Source organism: Bufo bufo, chromosome 10, assembly GCF_905171765.1.
Source record: "Bufo bufo chromosome 10, aBufBuf1.1, whole genome shotgun sequence".
Lineage (NCBI taxonomy): Eukaryota > Metazoa > Chordata > Amphibia > Anura > Bufonidae > Bufo > Bufo bufo.
Window position 1 is genome coordinate 67,789,136 of NC_053398.1, and position 16,529 is coordinate 67,805,664.

Below are 16,529 nucleotides of genomic sequence, written 5' to 3' on the forward strand. Positions count from 1 at the left end.
AGTGGGGAAATCCTCTAACAGACCCGACTTTACAGTACGGCCATGACACGTACCCAGTTTGAGGCCATCCGGAAATGCCTGCATTATGCAGATAATGCAGCATGTTCCCCCCCCAAGGTGATCCTGCCTATGACCGCCTGTACAAAATCAGGCCGGTCATCAATCACTTCGGGGCCAAATTTTTGGAGGCCTATGTACCTGGAAGGGAGGTCGCGGTTGATGAGTCTCTCATTGCTTTCAAGGGGAGACTCATTTTCCGCCAATATGTTCGCTCTAAGCGGGCGAGGTATGACGTGAAGCTGTACAAACTTTGTGAGAGTACCTCAGGGTACACTTACAAGTTTTGTGTGCACAAGGGGCGAGATTCCCATATTCAACCCCCAGAATGTCCCCCCACTCTGGGTGTTAGCGGGAAACTTGTGTGGGACCTTATGCACCCACTGCTAGATAAAGCTTACCACCTGTACGTGGATAACTTTTATACTAGTATCCCCTTGTTCCAGTCCCTCGCCGCCAGATCCACGTCCGCTTGTGGGACCGTGCGGAAAAATCAACGCGGCCTTCCTACCCACCCCCTCAAGGTACCTATCCCCAGGGGTGAGACCCGTGCCCTTACCAGTGGAAACCTGTTGCTGGTCAGATAGAAGGACAAGAGGGATGTCCTTGTACTGTCCACAATTCACGGTAACGGCATCACCCCTGTCCCTGTGCGAGGTACCGCGGCAACGGTCCTCAAGCCTGATTGTATCGTCGACTACAATCAGTATATGGGAGGAGTTGATCTCTCTGATCAAGTCCTCAAGCCATATAACGCCATGCGCAAAACCCGGGCATGGTACAAAAAAGTTGCGGTCTACTTGGTACAGGTTGCCTTGTACAACTCTTTTATGCTGTCCCGAAGCGCTGGCAACACAGGGAAATTCCTCCAGTTCTATGAGGCAGTCCTCAAGGCCCTGATCTTTTCTGACCGGGAAAGAGCAGGCCGGAGTACCTCGGGAACTGGAGGCGCCCGGATCGTCCCTGGCCAACACTTTCCAGGTGTGGTCCCCCATACTGGAAAGAAGGGACAGTCCCAAAAAAAGTGCATTAGTGTTTCACAGGAGGGGGATACGGAAGGACACCACCACTCAGTGTGACACGTGCCCCGATCATCCGGGCCTCTGCATTGACGGTTGCTTCAGGGAGTACCACACTTCCATGGAGTACTAAATTTATAATCCACTTCCCCAATTTTAATTCCATTTAGCCACTGACAATCGAAAACAAAAACTATGGTTCTCCGACTTGTGACACTAAAACAAAAATTTTATTTTTTCAAAAATATTATTCGTGACCTAACCCCTCATATGAACACGGTCAAAAAAATAAAATAAAAACGGTGCAAAAAATTTTACAAAAAAAAAATCAAAATTCTGAAATTGTATCTCCATTTGCCATTAACTCTTGTGGAACACCTAAAGGGTTAACGACGTTTGTAAAATCAGTTTTGAATACCTTGAGGGGTGTCGTTTCTAGAATGGGGTCATTTTTGGGTGGTTTCTATTATGTAAGCCTCACAAAATGACTTCAGACCTGAACTGGTCCTTAAAAAGAGGGTTTTTGAAAATCTCTGAAAAATGTAAAGATTTGCTTCTAAACTTCTAAGCCTTGTAACGTCCCCAAAAAATACAAACCGGATTCCAAAAAAGTTGGGACACTAAACAAATTGTGAATAAAAACTGAATGCAATGATGTGGAGATGGCAAATGTCAATATTTTATTTGTAATAGAACGTAGATGACAGATCAAACGTTTAATCCGAGTAAATGTATCATTTTAAAGGAAAAATACATTGATTCCAATTTTCACGGTGTCAACAAATCCCCAAAAAGTTGGGACAAGTAGCAATAAGAGGCTGGAAAAAGTAAATTTGAGCATAACGAAGAGCTGGAAGACCAATTAACACTAATTAGGTCAATTGGCAACATGATTGGGTATAAAAAGAGCTTCTCAGAGTGGCAGTGTCTCTCAGAAGCCAAGATGGGTAGAGGATCACCAATTCCCACAATGTTGCGCAGAAAGATAGTGGAGCAATATCAGAAAGGTGTTACCCAGCGAAAAATTGCAAAGACTTTGCATCTATCATCATCAACTGTGCATAACATCATCCGAAGATTCAGAGAATCTGGAACAATCTCTGTGCGTAAGGGTCAAGGCCGTAAAACCATACTGGATGCCCGTGATCTCCGGGCCCTTAAACGACACTGCACCACAAACAGGAATGCTACTGTAAAGGAAATCACAGAATGGGCTCAGGAATACTTCCAGAAAAACATTGTCAGTGAACACAATCCACCGTGCCATCCGCCGTTGCCAGCTGAAACTTTACAGTGCAAAGAAGAAGCCATTTCTAAGCAAGATCCACAAGCTCAGGCGTTTTCACTGGGCCAGGGATCATTTAAAATGGAGTGTGGCAAAATGGAAGACTGTTCTGTGGTCAGACGAGTCACAATTCGAAGTTCTTTTTGGAAATCTGGGACGCCATGTCATCCGGACCAAAGAGGACAAGGACAACCCAAGTTGTTATCAACGCTCAGTTCAGAAGCCTGCATCTCTGATGGTATGGGGTTGCATGAGTGCGTGTGGCATGGGCAGCTTGCATGTCTGGAAAGGCACCATCAATGCAGAAAAATATATTCAGGTTCTAGAACAACATATGCTCCCATCCAGACGTCATCTCTTTCAGGGAAGACCCTGCATTTTTCAACAAGATAATGCCAGACCACATTCTGCATCAATCACAACATCATGGCTGCGTAGGAGAAGGATCCGGGTACTGAAATGGCCAGTCTGCAGTCCAGGTCTTTCACCTATAGAGAACATTTGGCGCGTCATAAAGAGGAAGGTGCAACAAAGAAGGCCCAAGACGATTGAACAGTTAGAGGCCTGTATTAGACAAGAATGGGAGAGCATTCCTATTTCTAAACTTGAGAAACTGGTCTCCTCGGTCCCCAGACGTCTGTTGAGTGTTGTAAGAAGAAGGGGAGATGCCACACAGTGGTGAAAATGGCCTTGTCCTAACTTTTTGGGGATTTGTTGACACCATGAAATTCTGATTCAACATATTTTTCCCTTAAAATGGTACATTTTCTCAGTTTAAACTTTTGTTCCGTGATTTATGTTATATTCAGAATAAAATATTAGAAGTTGGCACCTCCACATCATTGCATTCAGTTTTTATTCACGATTTGTATAGTGTCCCAACTTTTTTGGAATCCGGTTTGTAAAATGTCATTCCCAAAATAATCCAAACATGAAGTAGACATATGGGGAATATAAAGTAATAACTATTTTTGGAGGTATAACTATGTATTTTAGAATACCCACTAAATTTGGTCACCTGGTTGTTGAAAACACATAATGCTGAGATCAGCTCAAACGATTCAAAAATCTAAACACTCCTTGCTGCTGTTTTTATACATGATACAAGTAATGTAAACTTAATAAAGACTTTCTATGTATACAAATGGATGTGTTTAGTTCTATTATTTGGAGTGTATGTATTATAGAAGTAGAGAAATCAAAACTTGGAAATTTGCAAATGTTTCAAAATTTTGGGTCAATTTGGTATTGTTTTATAAATAAAAATGTTTTTTTTTTTTTACTCCATTTTACCAGTGTCATGAAGTACAATATGTGATGAAAAAACAATCTCAGAATGGCTTGGAAAAGTCAAAGCGTTTTAAAGTTATCACCACATAAAGTGACACTGGTCAGATTTTCAAAAAATGGCCTGGTCCTTAAGGGGTTAAAGTGTAAGTGCCGTTCTATTTTTATTTGTGTAATGTGTAGGGGCAGTGATGTTAACCATTTTTTGTAATATACTTTAATTACTGAAATCATACTTTTTTTTTATTAGAAAAATAGCTCTAAAGCGGCCTATTTTGAGCCTTATCAACACTTGTCTGTATTCTGTTTACATAACAGTGAAGACTTGCTAACACTGACTGTGTTATGTACCCCACTAGTGACAGTGGCCCAATCTGAGTGTGTACCGTTAATAACCACCAATAGTTTTTTTTATCACTGAGCCAGTTACTTACCCACATACCGACATTTTCTCCCAGTCCAAGCATTGTATATACTAACCTTTTATGCGGCACAGTATCAAATGCTTTGCAGAAGTCAAGATATATGACATCCATTGATTTACCCCAATCAAGTCTAGTACTTACCTCCTCATAGAAGCTGATTAAATTAGTTTGACATGACCGATCCCTCATGAAGCCATGCTGATATAGTGTTATTCGCTTATTTTCATTGAGGTACTCCAAGATAGCATCTCTTAGAAAACCCTCAAACAGTTTGTTAAACTTACTGACCTATAGTTTACGGGCTCGGTAGTGAGGTATTTCAGCCGGATAGCAATGGTCAACCATCTTTCAAAGGGCTAATGATATGAGTTACACCATTTCTGTTTAGAATGATCTTGACAGGGAACCTCCACCAGTACATAATATTGTAAACATGGAGGGCCATGGTGATCGGTGCAAAAGCCACCTCTAACTTAATGTAGCAGCCCATTAAGTCCATAAACAATTTGATCTTGTATGGCTCTGAAAGAGTCTTGCACTTGTGAGCCTCCTCCATAACTTCCTCCGTGATACTGAAAAAATAAATTTTTCACCAAAGTGTCTCTTGGGATATTGCTGTCTAGATGCTTAGACTTTGGCACGCGATGTGCCATGTCTATGATTAGGTCTTGAGATGGTAAGTTCGGAAGTAGTAGAGTGAAAATCTATTGGACATACGTCACCAACTCCATAGTCTGCACAGTTTCTGGGATGCCCCAATTTGATATTATTTCAACAATGCTTACTTTGATAGCCACCATTTTGGCCTTAACATGTTCTAACAACTCCACTAAATCGCATTTTTAGAAATTGCGTACTCCTCCATCTTGGATGGAGGATTATTTCTTCTAGTTCACCTACTGTAGTGGAGATTGGTGTTAAAAGGGAGGAAATGTCTTTGTGAAGAGACAGACACACCATTTCAATTGCTGCAGGTGTCAAACCTCCGCCGATCTGATATTGATGACCTATTCTGAGGATAGGTCATCAATACTAAAAGGCGGACAACCCCTTTAATAGAAAATAGCACCGCATACCTCCTACATCCAATGATGTCTCCATTCGGACTGGACCAATGACAACTTTCTGTTGCGTCTCTGAAGAGTTTGGCACAGTAGTAGCTCGTGTATTATAATGCCCTCCTGTACTGCTTTGATCTGTAATAATGTCGTCAGTAGTGTCCCCTGTATTATAACACCCCTCTTGTAGTGCTCTGGCCTGTATTAATACCTCCAGTAGTGTCCCAGGTATTAAAATGCGCCCCCCACAGTGCTCCGCCTGTATTTGCCTAGTTTATTATAGTGCCACCCTTTAGTGCTCTGGCCTGCATTAATGCCCCCCTTTAGTGCCTCGGCCTTACCTGACTCCTTTTCACCGCCACAGTCTGTGGTGCAGGCCACAGACTGGAAGAGGCCTGTTACCGTGTTCAGGAGCTGGAGGTTACGATGACATCACAGCAGCCTTCTGCGACTGATCTCAGGCAGCGCAATGATAAATTGCGGTGTCCTGACACAAGCCTAGGAGGCTGAGTGGTGGGTCATAGACTCCCGTGGTCCTTCATAAACTTCCACCCGATGCCTTGAGGCGAGATGCTTATCTTGCTTCATGGTTATGGGCCATTTGTTTGAGACTCCCAATTTAGGGTTTACCAAATGCCACTGCAGAACTCACATTATCATTAAAGCTGATCTGATTGGTTTTACAGGGTACCATTTCGATATTATAAATTTGGTTTTCGAAACCCAATGCTCGGAGTAGTGCCGTGGCCTTCTTGTAGCTTTTCCTAGGCCATGTGATATCACTTTCACCAAGCACATCCGCTATCAACTGGAAGGCGCTGTGCATAGTGAGCAGAGAGAAGGCCGTGGCGCTACTGCGAGCGCTGGGACCGATCAGATACTGAGGATAGGTCATCAGTAAACAGATCTTAGAAAACATTTTATGGTAGTATAATTCAGCCATTTATGCTTATTTTTACAGGCAGTTCTACCCTTTCCTTAGTTTGCATTTTCATAGGGAGCTTGACACAAAATAGAATGACACAAAAGAGAATGGTTTCACACAACTGCTTTATTTCTCCCTAACAAATCTCACCATGGGGAAGTGAGGGAGCCAGTCTTTGTCATACTCAATACAATATATGTTCCTGATTTGAATCCGTGTTGGCTTTTAGGTGTTTTCTGGATTTTCTTTTTTGGTTAATTTCACACAGGACAGGGCTTTGTGCAGTGCTATTTTTTTGCAACAATCAAAACTGCAGAAGGCACCAAACCTAAAGAAAAGACACAACATATAAAATGGGTGAAATAAAAATGACTGGTCATAAAAGTGAAATATTTCCCTGTCATTATTATGGAACATCATTTTAATATATTTACATATTTCTTTTTTCAAATGTGCCACACAAGAAGGGGACTAGAGTAATATAAGCTGTGCAATTAAGCTTTTAAACATCTTTTATTATTTTACATGGAAATCAATGCAAAAAACAACTGCACATGAATTAAATCTTCAGTGATGTAACAGCAAATATATGTACAATATACAATCAAGAAAACTATGCAACATGATTAAGAAAAAGTGAGCTGTACATGGAAAAAAAAAAAAGACAGAAACAGAGCACAAACTGAAAGAAAACATTCAAATTCTTCCCAGTGTGCCAGTATCTTTTTCTATGAAGCAATCCTGAAGGGATATCTTTATCAGCGAAATTGCAGAAGGCCTCGATGGTAAGGTTTGTCTTTTTGATGATGACACAAAAATGGTAAAGGGTTGATGTTCCTGGAGGGATACACCAAATGGTAAAGGATTTAGGAAAACTAGAGGAATGGTCAAAAATCTGGCAACTAAAATTTTATGTCGATAAGTGCAAGATAATGCACCTGGGGCGTAAAAACCCAAGAGCAGAATATAAAATCAGTGATACAGTCCTAACCTCAGTATCTGAGAAAAGGGATTTAGGGGTCATTATTTCAGAAGACTTAAAGGTAGGAAGACAATGTCATAGAGCAGCAGGAAACGCTAACAGAATGCTTGGGTGTACAGGTAGAGGCATTACCAGTAGAAAGAGGGAGGTGCTCATGCCGCTCTACAGAGCACTAGTGAGACCTCATTTGGAGTATTGTGCGCAGTACTGGAGACCATATCTCCAGAAGGATATTGATACTTTGGAGAGAGTTCAGAGAAGAGCTACTAAACTAGTACATGGATTGCAGGATAAAACTTACCAGGAAAGATTAAAGGACCTTAACATTTATAGCTTGGAAGAAAGACGAGACAGAGGGGATATGTTAGAAACTTTTAAATACATAAAGGTAAAAGAGGAGAGAATATTTAAAAGAAGAAAAACTGCTACAAGAGGACATCGTTTTAAATTAGAGGGGCAAAGGTTTAAAAGTAATGTCAGGAAGTATTACTTTACGGAGAGAGTAGTGGATGCATGGAATAGCCTTCCTACAGAAGTGATAGCTGCAAATACAGTGAAGGAGTTTAAGCATGCATGGGATAGGCATAAGGCCATCCTCCATATAAGATAGGGCCAGGGGCTGTTCATAGTATTCAGTATAATGGGCAGACTAGATGGGCCAAATGGTTCTTATCTGCCGACACATTCTATGTTTCTATTTCCTGGATTATAGCCATTTCAATTAGACCCCATAGTGTGTGGTACGTAATGAATGAATCATAGTAACCGACACCCTGACCTGTTCCCCGGATTGTTTATTTCCATCTGGGGTGGTGATGTTTCCCCAAGCAGCACGTCACTGCTAAGGCTAGGGCTGCAACAATTATTCGAGTAAATCGAGTAACGACACAAAAAAATTCTCGATGCAAATGTTTTGCATTGAGGAGTAGTTTGTGTCATGTGACCACGAAGTGTGAGTGAAACGTATGCTATTACTCATGCTCCGTGGTACCCCGCCGGCCTGCGCTGCACTGGATCCTCACACATCATCAGGACATAGTGCACGTAAGCATGCACTATGACCTGACACTGTGTGACGTCAGGAGGACAGTGCAGCGCACAAAGAAGAAGAAGCTAAAGAGCTGAGGAATGTTGGTGGCGCCCCTACAGGAGAGGAAAGTATTTCACTGGTGCTGGGGACTGAAGGCTAGGAACGGAGATGGTGGCACTGGGAGAATTGAGGGCACAGAGGACTGATGGCATGGGGGGTTGATGGCACAGAGTACTGATGGCATGGGGGGGTAAAGGCACAAAGGACTGATGTGTACAATTCTCAACTCCTGGGAACAAGGCAGATATATCAGAGTTGGAGAGGGTTCAGAGGAGGGCAACTAAACTAATAACTGGAATGGGTGGACCAAAAAGATTATCAAAATTAGGGTTATTCAACATAGAAATAAAGACGACTGAGGGGGAAATCTAATAACTATGTAAAAGTATATCAGTTGTCAGTATAGAGAGCTCTCTAACGATCTATTTATACCCAGTGACTGTGACATCCTCTACATCTAGAACAGGGATAGCTAACCTCTTGCACTCCAGCTGTGGTGAAACTATGACTCCCAGCATGTTCCATTCATTCTATGGAGTTTTGACAGCCAAACAAGTGTACATCTTGGGAGTCGTAGTTTAACCACAGTTGGTGTGCCAAAGGTTAGCCATCACAAATCTAGAGGAAAGAAGGTTTCTACACAACTTGCAGGATGACAGGCCAAACTGGATGGACAAATGTCTTTTTTTGGCCTTATGTACTATGTTACACAAACATAGAAGATTCTTTACTGGAACTTTCTGCCTAAGTATGTGATGATAGTGAATTCACTAAAAGAGTTTAAGAGGGGCCTGAATGTACAGGGTGGGCCATTTATATGGATACACCTTAATAAAATGGGAATGGTTGGTGATATTAACTTCCTATTTGTGGCACATTAGTATATGTGAGGGGGGAAACTTTTCAAGATGGGTGGTGACCATGGTGGCCATTTTGAAGTCGGCCATTTTGAATCCAACTTTTGTTTTTTCAAAAGGAAGAGGGTCATGTGACACATCAAACTTTATGGGAATTTCACAAGAAAAACAATGGTGTGCTTGGTTTTAACGTAACTTTATTATTTCATGAGTTATTTACAAGTTTCTGACCACTTATAAAATGTGTTTAATGTGCTGCCCATTGTGTTGGAGTGTCAATGCAACCCTCTTCTCCCACTCCGCAGGAGAAATGCTAGCACAGGCTTCCAGTATCCGTAGTTTCAGGTGCTGCACATCTCGTATCTTCACAGCATAGACAATTGCCTTCAGATGACCCCAAAGATAAAAGTCTAAGGGGGTCACTGGATATGCGAAAATTGCTACATGATGATGTGTTTCCCTCTTTATGCACTGAAGCTGGCACGTTCCCTGAGTTTTTCCAGCAAGATGGTGCACCACCACATTATGGGTGTCAGGTCAGAGCATTCCTAGATGAACAGTTTCCTGGAAAGTGGATTGGTCGTCGTGGGCCAGTTGAATGGCCCCCAAGGTCTCCCGATCTGACCCCCTTAGACTTTTATCTTTGGGGTCATCTGAAGGCAATTGTCTATGCTGTGAAGATACGAGATGTGCAGCACCTGAAACTACAGATACTGGAAGCCTGTGCTAGCATTTCTCCTGCGGTGTTGCTATCAGTGTGTGAAGAGTGGAAGAAGAGGGTTGCATTGACAATCCAACACAATGGGCAGCACATTGAACACATTTTATAAGTGGTCAGAAACTTGTAAATAACTCATGAAAGAATAAAGTTACGTTAAAACCAAGCACACCATTGTTTTTCTTGTGAAATTCCCAATAAGTTTGATGTGTCACATGACCCTCTTCCTATTGAAAAAACAAAAGTTGGATTCAAAATGGCCAACTTCAAAATGGCCGCCATGGTCACCACCCATCTTGAAAAGTTTCCCCCTCACATATACTAATGTGCCACAAACAGGAAGTTAATATCACCAACCATTCCCATTTTATTAAGGTTTATCCATATAAATGGCCCACCCTGTATTTCTGGAGTGTAATAATGTTACAGGTTATAGTTACTAGATTTCTGGAGAAGGGTTGTTGATCCAAGGAGTATTCTGACTGCCTGATTGGAGTAGGGAAGGAATTATTTCCTCCTGAATTGAGGAAAATTGGCTTCTGCCTCACAGGGTCCTCTGGATCAATTTGCAGGATAACAGGCTGAACTGGATGGACAGATGTCTTTTTTCAGCCTTACAAACTATGTTACTTGACACCATTCTTACCCTAGCTGAAGTTAAACAAGCCAGAGAAGGCAGAGCGCTGGGGATCCTTTAGGTGCCTTTAGATTTATCCTTTAGGTGCCAGATTCTATGGGGGCTAATAAAATAAAAAAAGCCATAATCCTGGAAAAATCATTGAAGTTTTCCCAGACTGTCTTTCCTTAGTAAGATACCCAGTTGTGAGACACAACGGTTTCATAATCGGCGAAATTTCCTCATGAATCGTATGCTTAGCAACTCCTTTCGTGATGTTTTAGAACCTCTCTGTAGTGGGATTGGGAGATTTACTTCCTGAGGTGTGACACTAGGGGGGCACCCCTATTTATTTATTTTACATAGACTGGTCTACCAGAGGATCCCTCCGGTGGGCCCAGGATGTGATACCATAATAGAGCCCAAAAGTCCAGGGGAAAAAATTGGAGCTGCCTTTGGAGACAATAAATTGCCACCCCAGCCCAACCCTGGCTGGGTACATAATGATCTGATTCCCTCAACGTTACGCTGGAAGCATCAGATACTTATATACCTGGCAGCGGGCACAGGTGCCCTCAGGAAATCAATTGTAAAACTCCTCAGGACAGTGACACAGTTGAATACTTCAGCTGGGCATGGGAGCCCATGGCTCCCTGCCCTGCTGTTCACCCTCATATGCCACAGGCCACTATATGAGGCAGTGTACAAATGGAGCAGGGAAGTCTCAGGACACAGACTGGAGAAGACCTGTGGCATGCATCTGAGATGGCGACTTGGAACAAGACTCAGTTAGGTTATTATTTATTTTCTTTCTTTCGTCATTTGGGGAGCATACTACTGGTGGCACTACAGGTGCCATTACTAGCGGGAAGACCAGGCGGCATGCTCAAGGTAGGGCTAGCTAAGAGCTGTGGCCCACATCTCGCTTCCTAAGCCCCCTGCTCCATATCTTAATTAGAAACATGGAGGAGGACAGAACGTGGCAGCTATTAAGGTACATCTTCTGCTGGAGGTATTTGCATCTGTTGAGATACTATTTTGTGCTATGCTGTAGTATTTGGTTCTGCTGGGATGTTATTTTGTGCTTAACTATGTTATTGCTGACCTAACCTACCTGTGTTGGCGCTGCATACTTGTGTTGACCCTCCCTCTGTCAATATGGACATGCCTACAGCATAGTGTACTTTATATTCCCAGTCCCCCCCTCTCTGGAGGGATTGATCTCTCAATCTAATATCTCAATATAATATATCCTTAAAATTTGTCTAAATAAGTGCCTCTATTATTGATATTTTACTGAACAATTCATATTACAGATATCTTGGGTATATCTGTATTCCCTATTGATTGTATTGCTACTTCTGACTAAGGCGTCCTGCACACGAACGTCTGCGGGCCGCAATGCACGAACACCGACCGTTGGGCAGCCGCAGCGGATCGCGGACTCATTCACTTTAACGGGTCCGCGATCCGGCCATTCCACAAAAAGATAGGACATGTTCTATCTTTTTGCGGAACGGAAGTACGGGACGAAACCCCATGGAAGCACTCCGTAGTGCTTCCATAGGGTTCCATTCCGCATCTCCGGATTTGCGGACCTATTGAAGTGAATGGGTCCACATCCGTTATGCGGAATGCACACGGAACGGTGCCCGTGTATTGCGGATCTGCAAATGCGGTCCACAATATGGCAACGGGACACCTACGGTCGTGTGCAGGAGGCCTAAGGCCTCTTTCACACGGGCGTTGCGGGAACACCCGCGATTTTTCAGCGCGAGTGCAAAACATTGTAATGCGTTTTGCACTCGCGTGAGAAAAATCGCGCATGTTTGGTACCCAAACCCGAACTTCTTCACAGAAGTTCGGGCTTGGGATCGGTGTTCTGTAGATTGTATTATTTCCCCTTATAACATAGTTATAAGGGGAAATAATAGCATTCTGAATACAGAATGCAAAGTAAAATAGCGCTGGAGGGGTTAAAAAATAAATAAAAAAATTTAACTCACCTTAGTCCACTTGATAGCGCAGCCCGGCATCTCCTTCTGTATTCTTTCTTCAGGACCTGGGTAAAGGACCTGTGGTGACGTCACTCCGGTCATCACATGATCCATCACCATGGTAAAAGATCATGTGATGGATCATGTGATGACCGGAGTGACGTCACCAAAGGTCCTTTACCCGTAATTAATGCTCACCACAGGTCCTATTCAGCAAAGGAGACAGAAGGAGATGCCGGGGCGCGATCAAGTGGACTAAGGTGAGTTAAATTATTTTTAATTTTTTTTAACCCCTCCAGCGCTGTTTTACTATGCATTCTGTATTCAGAATGCTATTACTTTCCCTTGTTATAAGGGAAAATAATAATGATCGGGTCTCTATCCCGATCATCTCCTAGCAACCGTGCGTGAAAATCGCACTGCATCCGCACTTGCTTGCGATTTTCACGCAGCCCCATTCACTTCTATGGGGCCTGCGTTGCGTGAAAAAACGCAGAATATAGAGCATGCTGTGATTTTCATGCAACGCACAAGTGATGCGTGAAAATCACCGCTCATGTGAACAGCCCCATAGAAATGAATTGGTCGGTATTCAGTGCGGGTGCAATGCATTCAACTCACGCATCGCATCCGCGCGGAATACTCGCCCGTGTGAAAGGGGCCTAACAGTTCTGACTTGCTGCAGTGCATTTTATCTCACACACACAAAAATAGTTATACATAAAGTTCCAATAACATATAAAGCGCCTTCAGTTTACTACTGCTGCTTCTAATTAAGTTTACTGCTAGTCTGCCAGTGATTAAAACTACAAGATAAACAGACGCCTGACATATTTCGCCGCTGCTTTCGCAAGGGTATTGGGGCGGGTGTATCGCGTGTGAGGATACATGGGCTATTTATACGCTTCTCCTGACATCAGGCCTGTGGCCTGAGATGTCTGCATCAAGGCACCTGTGTTCCACCGCAGGTGGTTGCAAGAAAGTCCTCATGCCTCCGCATACATGGTGCAGGCGGTTGCGATGATGTCACTGCACCATCTGAGACAGTGTGCAGGTAGTAGTGACGATGTCTTAGCTTTTTGACCTACACTGTTTTACTGCTTCATAGTCTTCAGGCCTGAGGGCAATGAGGATAAACAGTGGGCAGGTAGCTATCGGCTCCGCACTTTATGGTAGTGGTAAATTTGGGTCAATATGTCTTACCTTTATTTATTTAAAAAATATACAAAATTCAAAGAAAATTTTGAAGAATTTGCAATTTTCTGAATTTTAATTTCTGCCAAGCTGAAATGATAAAGTGGCAATAGAGGAAATACCAAATACTCTCTGTGGTCAGGTACTACTGTTTGGGCACACTGCAGGTTTCAGAAGGTTTCAATGCGTCATGTGAATTTCAGCCTAGTTTGGTGATTTAAAATCACGTTTTCTATGTCGCCATTCATTCAGTATATCCATACCCTTTCTATACATGTATGTGTTTCTATACACGTATGTGGTTGTATATATGCATATAGGTTTCCGTACTATTCATTTATTTATTTGTCTAATTCCACATCGAAAATGTTTTATTCAATTGATGTGTGCCTAACGGCTGATATACGTTTACCCTAATTGCCTAATTTAACATCGAATATGTTTTATTCTATTGATGTGCTCCTATATGTTCACCTTTACCCTTCCTTAACACTCAATATACTATATTATCAAAGCCCCATACTAGCACGCAGACTTCTCTTCATATATGAGTCTGCATGCTATAAATGTTAGCGTATATGCAGTACAGACCAAAAGTTTGGACACACCTTCTCATTCAAAGAGTTTTCTTTATTTTCATGACTATGAAGGCATCAAAACTATGAATTAACACATGTGGAATTATATACATAACAAACAAGTGTGAAACAACTGAAAATATGTCATATTCTAGGTTCTTCAAAGTAGCCACCTTTTGCTTTGATTACTGCTTTGCACACTCTTGCATTCTCTTGATGAGCTTCAAGAGGTAGTCCCCTGAAATGGTCTTCCAACAGTCTTGAAGGAGTTCCCAGAGATGCTTAGCACTTGATGGCCCTTTTGCCTTCACTCTGCGGTCCAGCTCACCCCAAACTCGATTGGGTTCAGGTCCGGTGACTGTGGAGGCCAGGTCATCTGGCGCAGCACCCCATCACTCTCCTTCATGGTCAAATAGCCCTTACTTTCAAAGTTTTCCCAATTTTTCGGCTGACTGACTGACCTTCATTTCTTAAGTAATGATGGCCACTCGTTTTTCTTTACTTAGCGGCTTTTTTCTTGCCATAATACAAATTCTAACAGTCTATTCAGTAGGACTATCAGCTGTGTATCCACCTGACTTCTCCTCAACGCAACTGATGGTCCCAACCCCATTTATAAGGCAAGAAATCCCACTTATTAAACCTGACAGGGCACACCTGTGAAGTGAAAACCATTTCAGGGGACTACCTCTTGAAGCTCATCAAGAGAATGCCAAGAGTGTGCAAAGCAGTAATCCAAGCAAAAGGTGGCTACTTTGAAGAACCTAGAATATGACATATTTTCAGTTGTTTCACACTTGTTTGTTATGTATATAATTCCACATGTTAATTCATAGTTTTGATGCCTTCAGTGTGAATCTACAATTTTCATAGTCATGAAAATAAAGAAAACTCTTTGAATGAGAAGGTGTGTCCAAACTTTTGGTCTGTACTGTATATCGGTGCTCCATCTAATTGCTCAGGCACCCATATTCAAGCTTTTATGCCTTTATCCTTTTATATACAACTTTTTTTTCTTCTTTTATTTATCCCTTTTCTTAATCTAATTTTTTATATAAATATATATGTTTTAGACTAATAGATATGCCACACCAGCACACCTTTTTATATATATCCACATAAACATGGCTCCCTCCATTCAGTACCCTGTCTAGGTCAACCTGCGCTACGTCCTGCGGAATGCTCCACCAGCAACACCCTTCATTTGACGTTGCGCTCCACAGTGGAACGCAACACAACTGTGTCCCCATCTGTATCCCAGCAGTGCCCTACACATGCGCTCCACTCCGGGGCGCAGTGAGGATGCATCTACACACTTGGGCTTCCGGCCGTGTCCCAGAAGTTTGCGCGTGCATTCCACCTATGGAACGCATGATGGGCATTTGGTGCCGACGGGCACGGCACTGCCAAGAGAAACTCGCACCAAGGACCCCTTCTACCCCACCACCATTATATGCATATTATTATCATTACTAATATTACTTAGGAATTATGGGACACATGATGCAGCTGATTGTACCGGAAGTGAAGCCCCTCCCACTTCCGGTCCGCATCGAATTTTGCCGCCATTTGACTCCTAACTGGCTGATTACCATCCCTATATATGTATGGTGCCATGTACACTTCTCTATTGTATTTTATTTGCTCTTGAGAAAGGGGGATTTACCCATAAACGCGTTGAGCTATCTTAACCAATAAAGAACTCTCCACTTGGAACCCTGGTGTCATTCTTCTGGGACGTGGAGGCGAATTCATACCATCCTACCAAGTGACCTCGGCGGGGAGGGGAAGGTATAGGTGTTTTATGCTTATCCTATACCTCCCTCCCCTTTTCCGCCTTATATATATATGTATATTTTTTATTATACATTTTTCAGTATTGCAATACTTCAGTACTATCAACTCTTGATTTTAAAAATATCCACTATTATAGACCTACTTTTTATTAAAATAAAAAATAAAAAACACCAAAGATTTTTATACCTCAAAAAGTTCTTCATACCTAATTTACAGCACATACCTACTCATATATACCACTCCCCTGGTGCGCCTGTGCTAATTCCCCCTCAACCACCATCTGAGCATCATAGGGGAACACTCAGCACATTTTTTTCTTTTTTCTCAACTGCCATTTTTTTTCTGGCAGTGTTCTTGTATGAGGGCTTGTTTTTTGCGGGATGAGCTAACATTTTCATTGGAAGCATTTTAGTTTACAATACGACTTTTTGATCACTTAATATCCTGTTTTTTTTTTGGAAGGCAAGGTAAAAAAAAAAAAAGTCTGTTCTGGTATTTTTTTTTTCCACCTGGTGGGATAGCGAGCAAAAGGAACTGAGCAGATTGACATATACTTTTCAGGGAAAAGGTTCGGTAAAATTTAAATCCATGCTTTTTCTGACTTCTGCTGTACATGGGAGAGGTGGCACGCAGGGGCAATCTTA

At 42.3% G+C, this 16,529-nt stretch overlaps 1 protein-coding gene across 1 annotated transcript in view; it reads right to left on the reverse strand.

Moving 5' to 3' along the window:
- Nucleotides 1–6,166: 6,166 nt before the first annotated feature.
- The window catches only part of UBXN1 (UBX domain protein 1), a 284,132-nt gene continuing 273,769 nt past the window's right edge, over nt 6,167–16,529 (reverse strand). Inside the window, 1 exon segment of the mRNA XM_040410065.1 lies at nt 6,167–6,384. Coding sequence (XP_040265999.1) covers nt 6,344–6,384 — 41 coding nt within the window. The 3' untranslated portion in view covers nt 6,167–6,343.